The sequence below is a fragment of the Salmo salar genome, chromosome ssa09 (genome assembly GCF_905237065.1).
Source record: "Salmo salar chromosome ssa09, Ssal_v3.1, whole genome shotgun sequence".
Classification (NCBI taxonomy): Eukaryota; Metazoa; Chordata; class Actinopteri; order Salmoniformes; family Salmonidae; genus Salmo; species Salmo salar.
Window position 1 is genome coordinate 20605268 of NC_059450.1, and position 16998 is coordinate 20622265.

Sequence of the window (16998 nt, forward strand, 5' to 3'; positions counted from 1 at the left end):
CTATCGTGTAACTAGGGCCCTGTTCCTTCCTCTCAGGCCTGAGAAACAGGAAGTGGAGCTCATAATGCATTATTGTGACAGACAGGAAATGCAGTGTCCTCTAAAATAAGGGTCCCTCTCTACCCGTCAATGACCGGTCCCAGCTGTCTACAGCCCTGTGGTAGACCTCCCTCTTCCTGCACCCCTTTCTTCACGTCAGCAAAACAGAGACTGGGGAGATATAGCCTACTGAACAACTAGAACCAGTGTTTAGTCAGACCCTGAAAATCGACAACCCCTTCATCATATATTATAGAAAATTATGGATAAACAATGGGAACGTTGACTGTTTTATGACCAAAGGCAATGACAGACTGGTCCTGTGCAGTTTCAGGAACTGGAAGAGTATGGCACACAATGGACTGAGCCATGTGATTTCTGCCAACCATACACAGTACACTTCATATGTACTGACTGACACAGCCCAACAGTGAATACAGCCTCGTGAAAACAATGCAGGAGCCATTGGTCAATGTTTCAAGACTAAATTGATTGGAATTCTATTTTCAGTCACATTACTGGAAACAAGATGACTGTTTCAATTTGAAATCTAAAAGAAGCTCTAAAAGGCCTAGGAGATGAAGTATAATAATCCATGATCTCACCATATGTCTGCTGCAGAGGGACAAGAGAGCCATGAAAAAACAAGTTTTGATCAGTCATGGAATTTGCTGAAAACAAACTGGCTCCCTATTTAAAAAAAGTAAATGGAGAACAAGCTATGAAGGAAAAATACTGCCGCTTTGGTGCAGGTACAGCCAAGTAGCGCAAAACTATTGCGAGTCAGAACTATACGATATATCGTCAAAAATAATATCCCAATATGTAACTGTATCAATACGCCCGCCATTCACTATCGATCCAGTCCCTAGCAGAAGCTGAGGAGCCAGTTGCTAAGAGAGATGGGTCTTTGTGCTCTGCTCCCTCCTAATTAATTAAGACTACTTTATCTGTTTCATGCCTTCAATGAGGGTACCTGGCATGAGCCCAAGCTGCTATACGTAGATAACCATGGCAATAAGACGTGATTAATGTGGGCCCCATTTGTACCGCGCGCCCTGCTGCGGTTTAAACACATTGTTTTTGTCTTAATATCCTGTTGATCCCAAACTGCACCTTTGAAAATTAATTCAAAGTGGCTCTGTGGAACACGTGTGTAATATCTGCATTGCAGGATCCTAATTCAGGAAGCCCGTAGATTAATAAGACATGGCTTTGTTTTCCTGTGTAAAACATGGCAGGTGTTGGGTACTTATGATCGTCAGCATCTGAACTTCTTGAGTGATTAGTGCTGCAGACAGGCAATATCAATTTCATGTCAACATCCTGCATTCATGCTGTGCCAGCTCTAATGGTTTTGCAGTCATCTGTAATCAAAGCAACCTTCCAGAAACAATGTTTTTCTTTCATTAACAGCATATCCATCAATGCTTTCCTGCGTTCCACCTCAATTAACAGCAACCATGAAGCCAAATGTAGTAAATTGATCATCCTAAGCTATATTGGGTACTTTGTTCTGTGTTAACGGTTGTTTTACACAACTGACTATTGGACTTTGAGAAGAAACATTGAAATTAATGAATCATAAAAGGTTTTTCATGTCCACAATATTTGGACTTGATGTGCTTCATTTGGCTGAACTATAATTCTGCTGGTGCTGCACAGATCATCATCCAGGTGTGGGCTGGTATGAATTGATACACTATGTTCTGTATTGTTGCCAAAGGAATGAGTTGGACATGATCAGGCTGTAGCCTGGCAGAATATTCCCTGTACGCCGAGGACCTCATTACCAAGTGAAATGACTGCACTTAACACAGATTCAGAATGTACCATTACTCACGCATATCAGGCCAGAAAGAGAGAAAGACAGAATCACAACAAATCATAGTATTGAACTGGTGTTAATTTAACTTTGTATAGGAACAAGTGCTGAACAGCAATTTAAGTAGATTTAAAAATAGAACCTTAAATAAACAAATGTATAGGTTAACAGGTTAACCAGATACCATGGACACAATTTTCTAAATATCACTCATCCAATTATGATTTGATATTGTACATTTGAAATAGAAAAGCAGTTAACTAAAACAATATAGTTTCACCCCCAAACATTGGTGCAATTTGTATTGCAAACAGAATTGACAATTTACCGCCACCTAGTGGTCTTTGTAGAATAGAAATGTACAAAAGTAATTTTGAACCAACCAATCCCAATCATAGGTGGTTCTTTCTAAATGAACTGAAGGAGAGACTGAGAGGAGAGGTGAGACCTTGGGGTTTCTGGATGAGGCCTCTCCCTGCACCAGGGATGTTTTCAGATGGCTGTACTGGGCTGGGTCTTGGGCCTGGGGGGACAGGCACCTCTACCCTCCCCACTGGGGCCTGGGTCTTCAGGGCTCCGGGGCTCTCCTTGGGGACCTGGGCTGCTGGTATAAAGAGAGCCAGGCCTCTTCCCAGGGAGGGGAACACAGGGAGGATGGGTGGCGTTGGGTCTTTCAACAGGGACCTCCCTCTGCCTGCCATTGTGTCCATCACTATCTCCAAGAGTCCTGGCGCTCCTGATGGAGCCACTGGGCTGACGACTCCAGACGGCTGTTTCCTGTAGCTCTGCTGGGCCTCTTGTGTCAGGGCACTGGTCATAGCATGGAGGTCAGAGGCCCCCGAGGGTATTGCTGGGACGGGGTGTCTCTGCTGGGCCCTGCCCTGGTGCTGGGACTACAGGCGCCACTGCTGAAGGGACAGGAGGGTCTGGTTGTCTTTGGGTGGCTGTGTCCTGGCCCTGCCCATTCTGTGATGAGGGTAGTGGTCTGGGGTTGGAGCGCTCCAGCAGGCCCTGCTCAGTGACAGGGTAGCGGTCGACGGCCCACTTCTGGCGCTTCTGACGCGTGTGCTCCAACTCCCGCAGCTCCCTGGGCAACTCCAGAACACTGCTCTGTACACACACACACACACACACACCTGCCCATGAGCTTCTATATCATCTCAACACAACACAGAGACATTTATATCTTAGATAATTACTCCCATGGAGATCTATTCATTTTTATGTCACTAAATATTCTCTCAACATTGTCAAACGTACAGTAATGAGTAAGTGGCTCTGGATGTTTGAGGATGTAAATACTTTATCTGGGTGGTTGTGTTGGGTCGTGTGTGTGAAGCTCAGTGGCTCACCGAGCCGATGTTCTGCATGTGGACAGGTTCCTCTCGGCTGCCGCTGAGGTAGGAGTCCACCAGGCCTGTGTAGTCAGCCATGAGGGCATCCAGCAGCACCAGTCTCAGAGGCTGCAGGTGGATCACCGACAGGGCCATGACCTTCAGCAGGGACAAAGGGCAGGGACGCACGTACCACACCTCTTTGTCCTCCTACAGGTTTAGTACAGACACACCGATACAGGTTTAGTACAGACACACCTAAACCTTTAACACACACAAATACAAGTCTTCCAACAGCTCTCTGTTCCACTGAGGCAAAGACACACACAAACACCACATCCATAATGCTGTGCTATGTCCCCTCCTTTAGGGTTCTGTACCTTGGTGAGCAGAGACTTGATGTTGAGTGAGGAGAGTTGTGACGAGGACATCTTCAAATGTAGGCTCACCACCTTCGGTAGGGTACTGACCCTGTCTGGCAGGAAGCCACCGGTCTCTGTGTAGAAGCACAGGATATCTGCCACCTATGGAGAAATAACATGACTACATTGTTGTGATAAGGCAGGTAGAACAACACCTGGTATGATGCCTACAGGTAAGTAAGAAATCATTCATAGAACAACATTTGGGCTGCACACTCACATTTTAGTCATTTAGCAGACGCTCTTATCCAGAGCAACTTACAGTAGAGAATGCATACATTTCATAAAATTTTCCCCCCCGTACTGGTCCCCCGTGGGAATCGAACCCACAACCCTGGCGTTGCAAACACGTTGCAAACACCATGCTCTACCAACTGAGCCACACCCTCCCCTCTACAGTATAGTACCTGCGTGTCAAAGACGTTGGTGAGATTTACTCCAAACTGAGCCATCAGACATCCGGCGAGGCTCCGGCAGTCATGAGTGACCTGAACAACATAAATATATACAGACAGAAATTGCATGAGGTGGAAGTGAAATTAGATAATATGTCAAACTCTCCCATCTAAATTACTCACCTTTAATATGTGGTTATTTTCCAGGATCATGGACAGGCCGTTCTTGAAGGCCCGGGCTCCAAGCAACAGGATGTCAAAGAGGTACACCTTGTTCTTAGTGGCAATCTACAAAGAAGATTGGAAATTTGAACAACTGAACCATGTCCAACGATGAAAAGTAATAGATTGTGTGAAATAGAACAGGCATGTGTAAAAGCCTAGGAAGGATCTGTCTGTTTCCTCACCTGCAGCCAACAGAGTCTCTCGTGCTGGAACGTCCCGACCCCATCAGCTCCTATCCCGATCACCTGCTGCTTCCGGATGTGCATCATCTAGGTGGAGAGCGTGACCAAGCAAGGTGCTAGAGTTCAATCCGTACACCCACAGGACAGGACACAGAACTCCTTAGGCTCACACTAGATTCATTTTCCTCAGAAATGTCATCCACGTCTGTATGCCAATAGGCTATGTAACGTGAAGCTTACACCCAGGGGCTAGGTGATATGAAACAGTGATTGTGAGGGTTAGGTACTCACAGCAGGACCAAACTTCTCATGGAACTCATCAATGACCACAAAGTTGACATGGCTCTCATCATCGTCATCTGAGGATGGCGGATATCTATTTGTAGTACTACATAGATCATATAAACCAACTAATGAAAAAAGCTAATGATGCAAATCTATGGCTTCTATTAGCTAAACGGGTACAATATAATATTTAACCTGAGGTCAACTCCCTCAGTATGAGACTCTTCCTGTAAGGCTGGAACTCTGCCACTGTCAGGTGACCTTCAGGTCTGTGGTCACTGGTGTTGTCTCTGAGCCACAGAGCAGACAGTCTTTTGGTATTATGGCATGCAATACTAATGACACATTCATTTATCCGTGAGCAAAGTCAACTATTGTAAAATATGGCAGATGCATACAAAGAATGATTCCATGGTTAGATAATCTTTCATCCATTCACTAATGATGTAAATATCCGACATACCGGTCAGTCTTTGTTACATTTGGGAATTCCACTGAAAGATAGAAGGGTAACTAATAGTTATACATAGCAGAAGACCAGAGACGATTAGATTCAACTTGTAAAGCTAGCTAGTAATAATGACAGAAATAAAAGTGCACGATTCAGGCTACATACCATTCAGAATTTCATGTCCAAAGAATAGTTTCACTCCAGGGAATTTCCTTCCATTCTTGACATCCACAACTGAAAAAGATTAAACCCATACATTGCAGACTACTAGCTTCATGCAACAGTCAAATACAAGCTAGCTACACTACTGTTCAGAAGTTGAGTCACTTAAACATTTTCCCCCAAAAAATTGTCTGTTAAAATAACATCAAATTGATCAGAAATACAGTGTAGACATTGTTAATGTTGTAAATGACCATTGCAGCTGGAAATGGATGAATTTTAATGGAATATCTACATACAGTTTAAGTCGGAAGTTTAAATACACTTTTTTCACAGTTGGAGTCATTAAAACTCGTTTTTCAACCACTCCACAAATTTCTTGTTAACAAACTATAGTTTTGGCAAGTCGGTTAGGACATCTACTTTGTGCATGACACAAGTCATTTTTCCAACAATTGTTTACAGACAGATTTATTTCACTGTATCATAATTCCAGTGGGTCAGAAGTTTACATATGTTAAGTTGACTGTGCCTTTAAACAGCTTGGAAAATTCCAGAAAATTATGTCATGGCTTTAGAAGCTTCTAATAGGCTAATTGACATCATTTGAGTCAATTGGAGGTGTACCTGTGGATGCATTTCAAGGCCTACCTTCAAACTCAGTGGCTCTGCTTAACATCATTGGAAAATCAAATCAGCCAAGAACTCAGAAAAAAAAATTGGAGACCTCCACAAGTCTGGTTCATCCTTGGGAGGAATTTCCAAACGCCTGAAGGTACCACGTTCATATATACGAACAATAGTACACAAGTATAAACACCATGGGACCACGCAGCCATTATACCGCTCAGGAAGGAGACGCGTTCTGTCTCCAAGAGATGCATGTACTGTGGTGCGAAATGTGCAAATCAATCCCAGAACAGCAAAGGACCCTGTGAAGATGCTGGAGGAAACAGGTACAACAGTATCTATATCCACAGTAAAACGAGTCCTATATCGAAATAACCTGAAAGGCCGCTCCGCAAGGAAGAAGCCACTGCTCCAAAACCACCATAAAAAAGCCAGACTACGGTTTGCAACTGCAAATGGGGACAAAGATTGCACTTTTGGAGAAATGTCCTCTGGTCTGATGAAACAAAAATAGAACTGTTTGGCCATAATGACCATCGTTATGTTTGGAGGAAAAAGGGAGAGGCTTGCAAGCCGAAGAACACCATCCCAACCGTGAAGCACGGGGTGGCAGCATCATGTTGTGGGGGTGCTTTGCTGCAGGAGGGACTGGTGCACTTCACAAAATAGATAGCATCATGAGGTAGGAAAATTATGTGGATATATTGAAGCAACATCTCAAAACATCAGTCAGGAAGTTAAAGCTTGGTCGCAAATGGGTCTTCCAAATTGGACAATGACCCCAAGCATAATTCCAAAGTTGTGGCAAAATGGGTTAAAGACAACATAGTCAAGGTGTTGGAGTGGCCATCAAAGCCCTGACCTCAATCCTATAGAAATTGTGGGCAGAACTGAAAAAGCGTGTGCGAGCAAGGAGGCCTACAAACCTGACTCAGTTACACCAGCTCTGTCAGGAGGAATGGGTCAAAATTCACCCAACTTATTGTGGGAAGCTTGTGGAAGGCTACCCGAAACATTTGACCCAAGTTAAACAATTTAAAGGCAATGCTACCAAATACTAATTGAGTGTATGTAAACTTCTGACCCAACTGGGAATGTGATGAAATAAAAGCTGAAATAAATCATTCACTCTATTTCTGACATTTCACATTCTTAAAATAAAGTGGTGATCCTAACTGACCTAAGACAGGGACTTTATACTAGGATTAAATGTCAGGAATTGTGAAAAACTGAGTTTAAATGTATTTGGCTAAGGTGTATGTAAACTTCTGACTTAACTGTAGGCGTAGAGGCCCATTATCAGCAGCCATCACTCCGGTGTTCCAATGGCACGATGTGTTAGCTAATCCAAGTTTATCATCTTAAAAGGCTAATTCATCATTAGAAAACCCTTTTGCAATTATATTAGCACAGCGGTAAACTGTTGTTTTGATTAAAGAAGCAATAAAACTGGCCTTCTTTAGACTAGTTGAGCATCTGGAGAATCAGCATTTGTGGGATCGATTACAGGCTCAAAATGGCCAGAAACAAAGATCTTTCTTCTGAAACTCGTCAGTCTATTCTTGTTCTGAGAAATTAAGGCTATTCCATGTGAGAAATTGCCAAGAAACTGAAGATCCCGTACAACGCTGTGTACTACTCCCTTCACGGAACACAAACTGGCTCTAACCAGAATAGAAAGAGGAGTGGGAGGCCCCGGTGCACAACTGAGCAAGAGGACAAGTACATTAGAGTGTCTAGTTTGAGAAACAGACGCCTCACAAGTCCTCAACTGGCAGCTTAATTAAATGTCCCGTGTGGCTCAGTTGGTAGAGCATGGTGTTTGCAACGCCAGGGTTGTGGGTTTGATTCCCACGGGGACCAGTATGGATAACTTTTTTAATGAAATAAGAGCGTCTGCTAAATGACTAAAAATGTTTTTAAAAAATGTTAAATAGTACCTGCAAAACACCAATCTCAACGTCAACAGTGAAGAGCGACTCTGGGATGCTGGCCTTCTAGGCAGAGTTGCAAAGAAAAAGCCATCAGACTGGCCAATAGAAAGATTAAGATGAGCAAAAGAACAGACACTGGACAGAAGAACTCTGTCTAGAAGGCCAGCATCCCGGACTCGCCTCTTCACTGTTGACGTTGAGACTGGTGTTTTGCGGGTACTATTTAATGAAGCTGCCAGTTGAGGACTTGTGAGGCATTAAAATTATTTCACAATACTGATGGATCAGCTTCTATAGAGACATTACCATCTATGGCTGCAAATATTAAGGCGGCTTATTCTAATGCCAAAAATGTTTTAAATGCTCTAAAATCACCGATTTGGCACATTATTGCACACATCAGGTTACACATATGCTCCCTCTAATTTTCCATCTCTCTCCCCTCCCAGAGAACCTGAGCCCTAGGACCATGCCTCAGGAATACCTGGCCTGACGATTCCTGTCTGTCCCCGTCCCCAGTCCACCTGATCGTGCTGCTGATCCAGTTTCTGCTGTTCTGCCTGCGGCTATGGAACCCTGATCTGTTCACCGGACGTGCTAACTTGTCCCGGACCTAATGTTTCGACCCTCTCTCCCTCTACCTCACCTGCTGTCTCGACCTCAATGCTTGGCTATGAAAAGCCAACTTACATTTTACTTCTGAGGTGCTGACCTGATGCATCCTCTATAACTCGGTACCGGTACCCCCTGTATATAGCCTCGTTATTGACATCTTATTGTGTCCCCCCCCCCCCTTTCGTTTATTTACTTAACATTTTCTTAAAACTGCATTGTTAGTTATGGGATTGTAAGTAAGAATTTCACAGTAAGGTCTACACCTGTTGTATTAGGCGCATTTGACAAATAAAATTTGATTTGAACATTTGATTTGAACAAAATTTGATTCGATCGACTGGTTGATCTCCAAGCCATTCCTAGTCTTTCACCAAACATTTATGTAAAAAAAATAAAATAAAGCCTTGCGTTCCCATTTCGTTTTTATTTGTGTCGCACTGTTGGTGGTAGGCGCACTTGATTCAGCAGCCCTAGCGCCAGGTAGGCAGTGTTCCCATTTTATGTATCTGAAGGTAAAACTATGCCTACCCGGCAGGCCCAGAGAGCAAATCAAGTGCACCTATTGGCCTACTGCTGGCTAATTAAATAACTGCAGACACAGTGATCTGACCTTCCTCAAGCCATAGACTGTAAAAAGTAACCTTGAACGCACAGCAAAGTTAATAATGTGAGATTAACACTTTTATAACCATGACTAGTGAGACTCAATAAATACAGCAAAGAGCAGCTGTTTTTATGAGTAAGTTCATGTTGTTATTCAGCACTGTCAACACTTTGTTCAACCGTTTTATAAGCAATAAAAAGCACATTCACCCTACTTCCACTCATGCTACAACCAGCATTGCAATGAAGGTGTATAACAAAGTGTTTCGATAAGCGTTATTATTTGCATCTTGTCTTTTAACATCAAGGAATATTTTACTTTCTCTGGTCATAGGAGTAACATGAATTGGTGCATGAGGCAGAAATAATGCAGTATGACAAGTTTCGCCATCAGCTGGAAGACTGCGTCCCCTTTTCTCAGTGGAGGGAGGGAGAGGAGGGACTATCCATCCCTCCCATTAGATGCAGGAAGTCAGTCCAGTAAAAAAAAAACTAATATATTATATATAATTATGCTCACTCAGCCATGTCTTGCAAGTAATACAACAAATTATATATTACCAGTGTGATCATATACCTAACATTTTGAAAAAGGTCTGAAAAGAACAACATTGGGCAATTACGGCATAGCCAATATGCAGTGATAATGTATTGGACCTATAACCTACTTTCTACAGAACCGTTTTTAATTACTTAATGTTGGATAGGCTTACGTTTTTTTAAGTCGTGTAAAAAAAAATATTCTGAGCAGTGGATCTCGTTTTGCATTTTGACTCAGAAAATGATCAACTCCAAAAAGGTTGGTGACCACTGCTCTATAACCACTGTTATTATTACTTGACCCTGCTGGTCATCTATGAACGTGTGAACATCTTGAAGAACGGCCTGGTTCTCCACCAGGCACAGCCAGAAGAGGACTGGTCACCCTTCAGAGCCTGGTCCCTCTAGGTTCATGCCTTTCTAGGGAGTTTTTCCTAGCCACTGTGCTTCTACATCTTTGGGATTTTAGGCTGGGTTCTGTATAAGCACTTTGTGACATCTGCTGATGTAAAAATGGCTTTATAAATACATTATTTGGAGATGCTTTTGGGAAACCGGGTCCAGGTCAGTAACTAGCACATGCGCACATCTTTCTGGAAAAAACCCGCCTCTGCTGGCTAACAAACGTTAGCTACCATAGCAAACTAGCTGAGCTGATTGTGATCAGATACCGTGGAGATTCTTTGCAAAAAAATATGACCATGTGAAACTGAAAAATAGTTAAATCAAGATAATGTACGTCAGTGCATTCATTTTATATCTTACCGTCCTCTAAAATCACTGTTTTATTGGCGTTTATCCGCTGAACAATTCCAAGGAAAGTCGCAGTCTTGAGGGTCAATTTGATACGCTTTCTCTTGAAGCTATCCATGAATTGAAAGTCGTCCATGGTTATCTTTCTAGACAACAATTGCTATGTTTGTTGTTCAATGTATCAAGCAAAGTTAAAGCTAATGTCAGCGAATCAATCCCTGTCGATACTTTTTTTTTTTTACCAACATGTGCCTTAACCAAAGCAGGTGCGAGGAATCAACAACGTGAATGTGATTGATTGACGGCCAGGGGTGGAGCGTGTGAGGGGTCAGGCCATACGGTCACATAAAGATAGGTAGAGATCGCAACATTGTACATGTCCTATGTGGAGTCTGCGAGAGCAGATGTAGTTACCACAGCCACAAAGTTATAAACCCCGCCTATTTTTATTTTATTTAACTAGGCAAGTCAGTTAAGAACAAATTGTTATTTTACAATGACGGCCTACCTGTATTTTTACAATGCATTTTCTTAATATATGATTTAAACCTAACCTTAGCCACACGGCTAACCTTATGCCTAACCTTAAATTAAGACCAAAAAGCGATTTTTTTTCTTCATTTTATAACCATAACGTCACATTACGATATAGCCAATTTTTAATTTGTGGCTGTGGTAACAAGTGGAAACCATTCTGAAGTAGTCCATTTTCTTCCAAACTGCCACCTATAGTGTGTTGTTTGAACAGGTATGATGCCAAGGCTGGCGATGGAATTATGTGATCCTTCCTTAACCCATAGGAAGTCCCAACTAGTTGACTACTTAAAAATGGTGAAGACCTCAATGGAGTTGTTCATGCTAAAACAGGCTTTTGGGCCCTAGAGTGCTCTATCTCTGTCGTCAGGCATCATCAGGAAACCTTCTTCTTTGGTTTAATCGGGGCCACAAACAAACAATTAAGGTGCATGCCATCACCTATTGTGTCAGCTCAACCTTGCAGGATGCTTGACAATAAATACTCCTTTCAATATTGATTGTTGTCAATAACCATGCTCCCATCCACAGTTTTTATGTGAGTAAAGTCATATCGTATGTAAAAATATAAAAAATCACCACAGCTGTGATGGAAACAGGAAGTTTCGGTGTAATTTTATAAATGCTGACAGATAATTTGTTTGTTCGACATGTTGGGATCTTTTAGTGTAGGAAGTGGTGGAAAAAGTACTCAATTGTCAGACTTGAGTAAAAAGTAAAGATACCTTCATAGAAAATGGCTTAAGTAAAATTGAAAGTCACCCAGTAAAATACTACTTGAGTAAAAGTATAGCATGATTTTGGTTTTAAATACACTTAAGTATCAAAAGTAAATGGATTTTCTAAAATATACTTAAGTATCAAAAGTAAAGTATAAATAATTTCAAATATATTAAGCAAATATATTAAGCAAACCAGACTGCAAAATGTGTTATTCTTTATTGACAGATAGCCAGAGGCACACTCCAGCACATAATTTACAAACTAAGGAATTTGTGTTTAGTGAATCCGCCAAATCAGAGGCAGTAGGGATGACCAGGGATGTTCTCTTGATAAGTGCGTGAATTGGACATTTTTTCTTTAAAAATTCAAGGAATACTTTTGGGTTTCAGGGAAAATGTATGAAGTAAAAAATAACGTTTTTTTTTTTTTTTGAACTGCCAATCATATACAATAGCACAACTGTTCTGTATGTAGTCTTCAATGGTGTAGTCTTCCAAATCAAATAAAATTTTATTGGTCACATACACATGTTTTGCAGATGTTATTGCAGGTGTAGCTAAATGCTTGTGTTTCTAGCTCCAACAGTGCAGTAATATCTAACAAGTAATAGCTAATAATTTCACAACAATACACACAAATCTAAGTAAGGAATGGAATTAAGAATATATAAATATATGGACGAGCAATGTCAGAGCGGCATAGAGTAAGATACAGGAGAATAGAATACAGCATATACATATGAGATGAATAATGCAATTCAATGGCATTCAATGACGTGCTGAGAAGTAACTGTCCCGGTCAGTGCTGCTGCTTTGGGGCAAATGTCCACATCACCAACAAACTATCATGGTCCAAGCACACCAAGACAGTTGTGAAGAGGGCATGATAAAACCTATTCCCCCTCAGGAGACTGAAAAGATTTGCCATGGGTCCTCAGATCCTCAAAAGGTTCTATAGCTGCACCATTGAGAGCATCTTAACTGGTTGCATCACTACCTGTTATGGCAACTGCTCGGCCTCCAACCGCAAGGCACTACAGAGGGTAGTGTGAACGGCCCAGCACATCACTGGGGCCAAGCTTCCTGCCATCCAGGACCTCTATAGCAGGCGGTGTCAGAGGAAGGCCCTAAAAATTGTCTAAGACTCCAGTCACCCACTGTTCTCTCTGCTATCGCATGGCAAGCAGTACCGGAGCACCAAGTCAAGGTCCAAGAGGCTTCTTAACAGCTTCTACCCCCAAGCCATAAGACTCCTGAACACCTAATCAAATGGCTACCCAGACTATTTGCATTGCCCCCCCCCCCCCTCCTCTTTTACAGCGCTGCTACTCTCTGTTGTTATCATCTATGCATAGTCACTTTAATAACTCTACCTACATGTACATAATACCTCAACTAACCGGTGACCCCGCACATTGACTCTATACCGGTACCCCCCCGTACAGTATATAGTCTCGCTATTGTTATTTTACTGCTGTTCTTTAATTACTTGTTACTTTTATTTCTTATTCTTATCAGTATTTGTTTTTAAACTGCATTGTTGCTTAGGGGCTCGTAAGTAAGCATTTCACTGTAAGGTCTGTTGTATTCGGCACATGTGACTAATAAAATTTGATTTGAACCTTATAGTTCCAAGCTCTCGACATATCATAATAACCAAATATAGCCTATTAATAGCTGCATATAGAGAGAAAGCATGCCAACCTATAGGCCCTGCACAATGACGGATTTAGGTATAGGTGACATGGGCAGCCGCCCAGGGCGGCATCTTGCCAGGGGCGGCACGGGGCACCCACACAAGAAAATGTGGAATGGTGACACTTGCGCGATCAGGTTATCTATCGCTCATTTGCACGTCACGTCAAGGATATCATGTCACCGTGTGGGACTGTGGGTCAATTAACCTTGTCGGAGTGGGTGCCCTGATTCTAGTTTGTGAGCTAGGCAGGCTACTGCCTGGGAAGGTGTCCCACTCAGAAGTACGAGATGGGGAGGGGGGCGGGGGTAGGTTGACCTCAGGTCTTCCCACTGGAAGCCTGAGGAAGGGGGAGCGGGGGAATCTATCAAATAGCGCACCTCTAACTTTGAACACCGATCTTTGACTTCGGCGATGTCATTTACAAAATAGCCTCCAACACTCTACTCAGCAAATTGGATGCAGTCTTTCACAGTGCCATCCGTTTTGTCACCAAAGCCCCATATACTGTACCCACCACTGCGACCTGTATTCTCTCGTTGGCTGGCCCTCGCTTCATATTTGTCGCCAAACCCACTGGCTCCAGGTCATCTATAAGTCTTTGCTAGGTAAAACCCTGCCTTCTCAGCTCACCATAGCAGCACCCACCCGTAGCATGCGCTCCAGCAGGTATATTTCACTGGTCACCCCCAAAGCCCATTCCTCCTTTGGCCGCCTTTCCTTCCAGTTCTCTGCTGCCAATGACTGGGACGAATTGCAAAAATCACTGAAGCTGGAGACTCATATCTCCCTCACTAACTTTAAGCACCAGCTGTCAGAGCAGCTCACAGATCACTGCACCTGTACATAGCCCATCTGTAAATAGCCCATCCAACTACCTCATCCCCATACTGTTATTTTTTGTTTGTTGCTCCTTTGCACCCCGGTATCTCTACTTGCACATTCATCTTCTGCACATCTATCACTCCAGTGTTTCATTGCTGAATTGTAATTATTTTGCCACTATGGCCTATTTATTGCCTTACCTCCCTAATCTTACCTCATTTGCACACACTGTAGATAGACTTTTTTTCTATTGTGTTATTGACTGTATGTTTGTTTATTCCATGTGTAACTCTGTGTTGTTGTTTGTGTCACACTGCTTTGCTTTATCCTGGCCAGGTCGCAGTTATAAATGAGAACTTGTTCTCAACTAGCCTACCTGGTTAAATGAAAGGTGAAATAAAAAAAATAAAAAATTACACAGAGTGACAATATACCATTTTCTGTCCAACTAGCTTACATAACATTGGATATAATTTCACACAGTTTAATCATGATAATGTGTGTAGCCTGCAGCAAAACGATTACAACCTAACTAGCACATTATTGATTTGGTTAACTTTCATTGAGGTGACATCATAAAGGTTTTCTGTGATTGTATTGACTAGGTCCTGAGCTCAGTAAGGGGAATTTCCAATGCTGTAGGCTAACTTAGAAGATGTCTATATTATGCTGATATTTTGTATCTTTTGTGATATATTGAGTCTTTTGGAGTGTCTTATGCCTAGAATAAGCCAAGGAGGTTATATGGTTCATTTGGTTCCTATTCTGAAAGTTTGATAAATTGTGCATAATGACAGGTATATTTAATTGTGCAATAAACGTATTTAGGGTTTCAGACTCATATACTGTATTTTAATGCAAATTCAGGGGCACTTCTGAGATATTTTGGAACACCTCTGGCACTGGCCAGGATGAGGAGCCATCTCCCTCCTCGGCCACACAGGCCTCTTCAGAATTTATCTCGGAGCCTGGTCGGGCCAGTGAGATTTTTTATTTTTTTTAACGTTGGACCCTGTCAGCCTACAAATAGGACCCATAGTTTTACCTGACCAGCTCATGCGATCAGGAAAACTCCAGGCTCCAGAAAAGACACCACATTTTACCACACCACATTTGAACGTCTGGTGTCACCTCTGGTGTCACAACATGGCATGCACAACTAGAAGACTGTACATTTAGAAGTGAGATTGAACAGTACAGTGTATGCAAAATTGTTGCAGACAGACATACAAGTTCCTCAAAATTTGAGGAACTTCAGTTATTCTTGGGATGGCAGGTAACCTAGTGTTTAGAGTGTTGGGCCAGTAACCAAAAGGTTGCTGGATCGAAACCCTGAGCTGACGAGATAAAAATCTGTCGTTCTGCCCCTGAACAAGGCACTTAACCCACTGTTCTCCGTGAGGCCGTCATTGTAAATAAGAATTTGTTCTGAACTGACTTGCCTAGTTAAATAAAGATGTTTTTTTTTAATCTAGTAAGAGTTATCTGGTAAGCTTTCACAGCCTTATAAAATGAAATTATATTAATGTCAGGTATTCCTCCTATTTTCCTACATGGATTGAGTCTTGAATAGTATATTGTGGTTGTTCCATTTAATCATTGTTTTCAGAGTAATGGTTTTGTAAGTTTTAGACAGTGGACAGCTGAAAAAAGTGCACTGCGAAATTGTGGTTTGCATAGAGTTGCTTTGGGTTATTTTCATAATGGTTTTTCTATTTCATAAAGCCTTGTCCACAGAAGGAAGTTACTGTGTTGCAACAGTAGTACAGATTCCCTAACAATGTATCACAAACTAAAAAACATGCTCCGGAACTTTGGCGACTAGTAAGTATTTTTTTTAACTCCCGCTTTGGGCTGGATGTGACGATGTTAGGAAAGTATCACATTCTCATGGGTGTTTTGTGTGTTTATTGAATCTTGATCTAGAGAAGACATCAGATGTTGAGAACATGCACTTAGGTTTGATTAAGCTATCTGCTGAGTGCCGATATGTTAAAGATTAATTTTATAGATGGAATGTACTCAGTACTATTTAGAATGTATGACAAACATGCTACCTCAAAGTAAAAATAATAGTGGGTTATTGAACTTTCATACATTTTCCTAGGAAGTTTCTGCTATGTAAATGTTTGTCTGTCCTGGTAAATAATTAAGTGAATGTTGACTTCAACCACATGGGGGCAGTCTTAAGGCATTTTGGGCCTTAGTTCAATCACTCAATTAGATACCGTAGCCCTGTGAGAAAAGTAAACAGTTAATAAAATCCATGGTTAAAAGTCAGAGAGCTTATGGATGAATGATGTTCTGTCATTAACAAATAAGTGATTTCAAGGAAGTGCAAGCAGCAGTGTTAGCAATTTTACTAGATATCAACCCTTAGTCCTTCTTGCCTCAGGCAGAAAGTGAAGTACAGTATTTCCATCCTTATCACTCAGTTAAGGGTAGAAGGGGGAAAGAAGTATCTGAGTGAGGGGAGTAGGACAGGGGAGTGCAGACAGATAACAGGAGTTTATCAGTCTATAACGACACAATACTATGACTAGTGCTTGTGTCAACATCAGGACCTGATGGTGTCATGTTTGACAACTTCTCCACCACCTACTCAATCAATGTCTCCATGAAGATAAAAATAAAGTTATTGGGTAACTATATATTAACACAAGCATAGATCCTAAGTAACCTCTTAGCATTTTTTTTTTTTTTTTTGCTTATCTTTATCAGGGATGCCAATAATTATGAATGGACCTGACTGTATGTATTTAAATGTATAGTTCACCCAAATTACACATTCGTTTCCTTACCCTGTAAGCAGTCTATTGACAATAT

The 16998-nt window shown here is 41.8% G+C and overlaps 1 protein-coding gene across 1 annotated transcript; it reads right to left on the minus strand.

Annotated features, from left to right (window-relative positions):
• Positions 1–1924: 1924 nt before the first annotated feature.
• Positions 1925–10714, minus strand: exd1 (exonuclease 3'-5' domain containing 1). The gene is made up of 11 exons (XM_014210928.2): positions 10408–10714; positions 5324–5392; positions 5171–5201; positions 4903–4997; positions 4714–4781; positions 4423–4509; positions 4199–4303; positions 4028–4108; positions 3579–3722; positions 3217–3408; positions 1925–2974 (listed from the first exon to the last, which is right to left on the minus strand). The coding sequence occupies exons 1-11, from the start codon at positions 10529–10531 to the stop codon at positions 2693–2695; spliced, it is 1278 nt and encodes a 425-aa protein (XP_014066403.2). The 5' UTR covers positions 10532–10714; the 3' UTR covers positions 1925–2692.
• Positions 10715–16998: the final 6284 nt, after the last annotated feature.

What these genes read in the sequence shown, in the direction of transcription:
- exd1 (XM_014210928.2), bottom strand. Translation starts at nt 10,531, where the DNA reads ATGGACGACTTTCAATTCATGGATAGCTTCAAGAGAAAGCGTATCAAA. An exon ending in AACAGTGATTTTAGAGGACG is followed by an intron (nt 5,393 to 10,407) that starts GTAAGATATAAA and finishes AATCTTTTTCAG; the next exon opens with TTGTGGATGTCAAGAATGGA. An exon ending in ACTGAGGGAGTTGACCTCAG is followed by an intron (nt 4,782 to 4,902) that starts GTTAAATATTAT and finishes CGCCATCCTCAG; the next exon opens with ATGACGATGATGAGAGCCAT.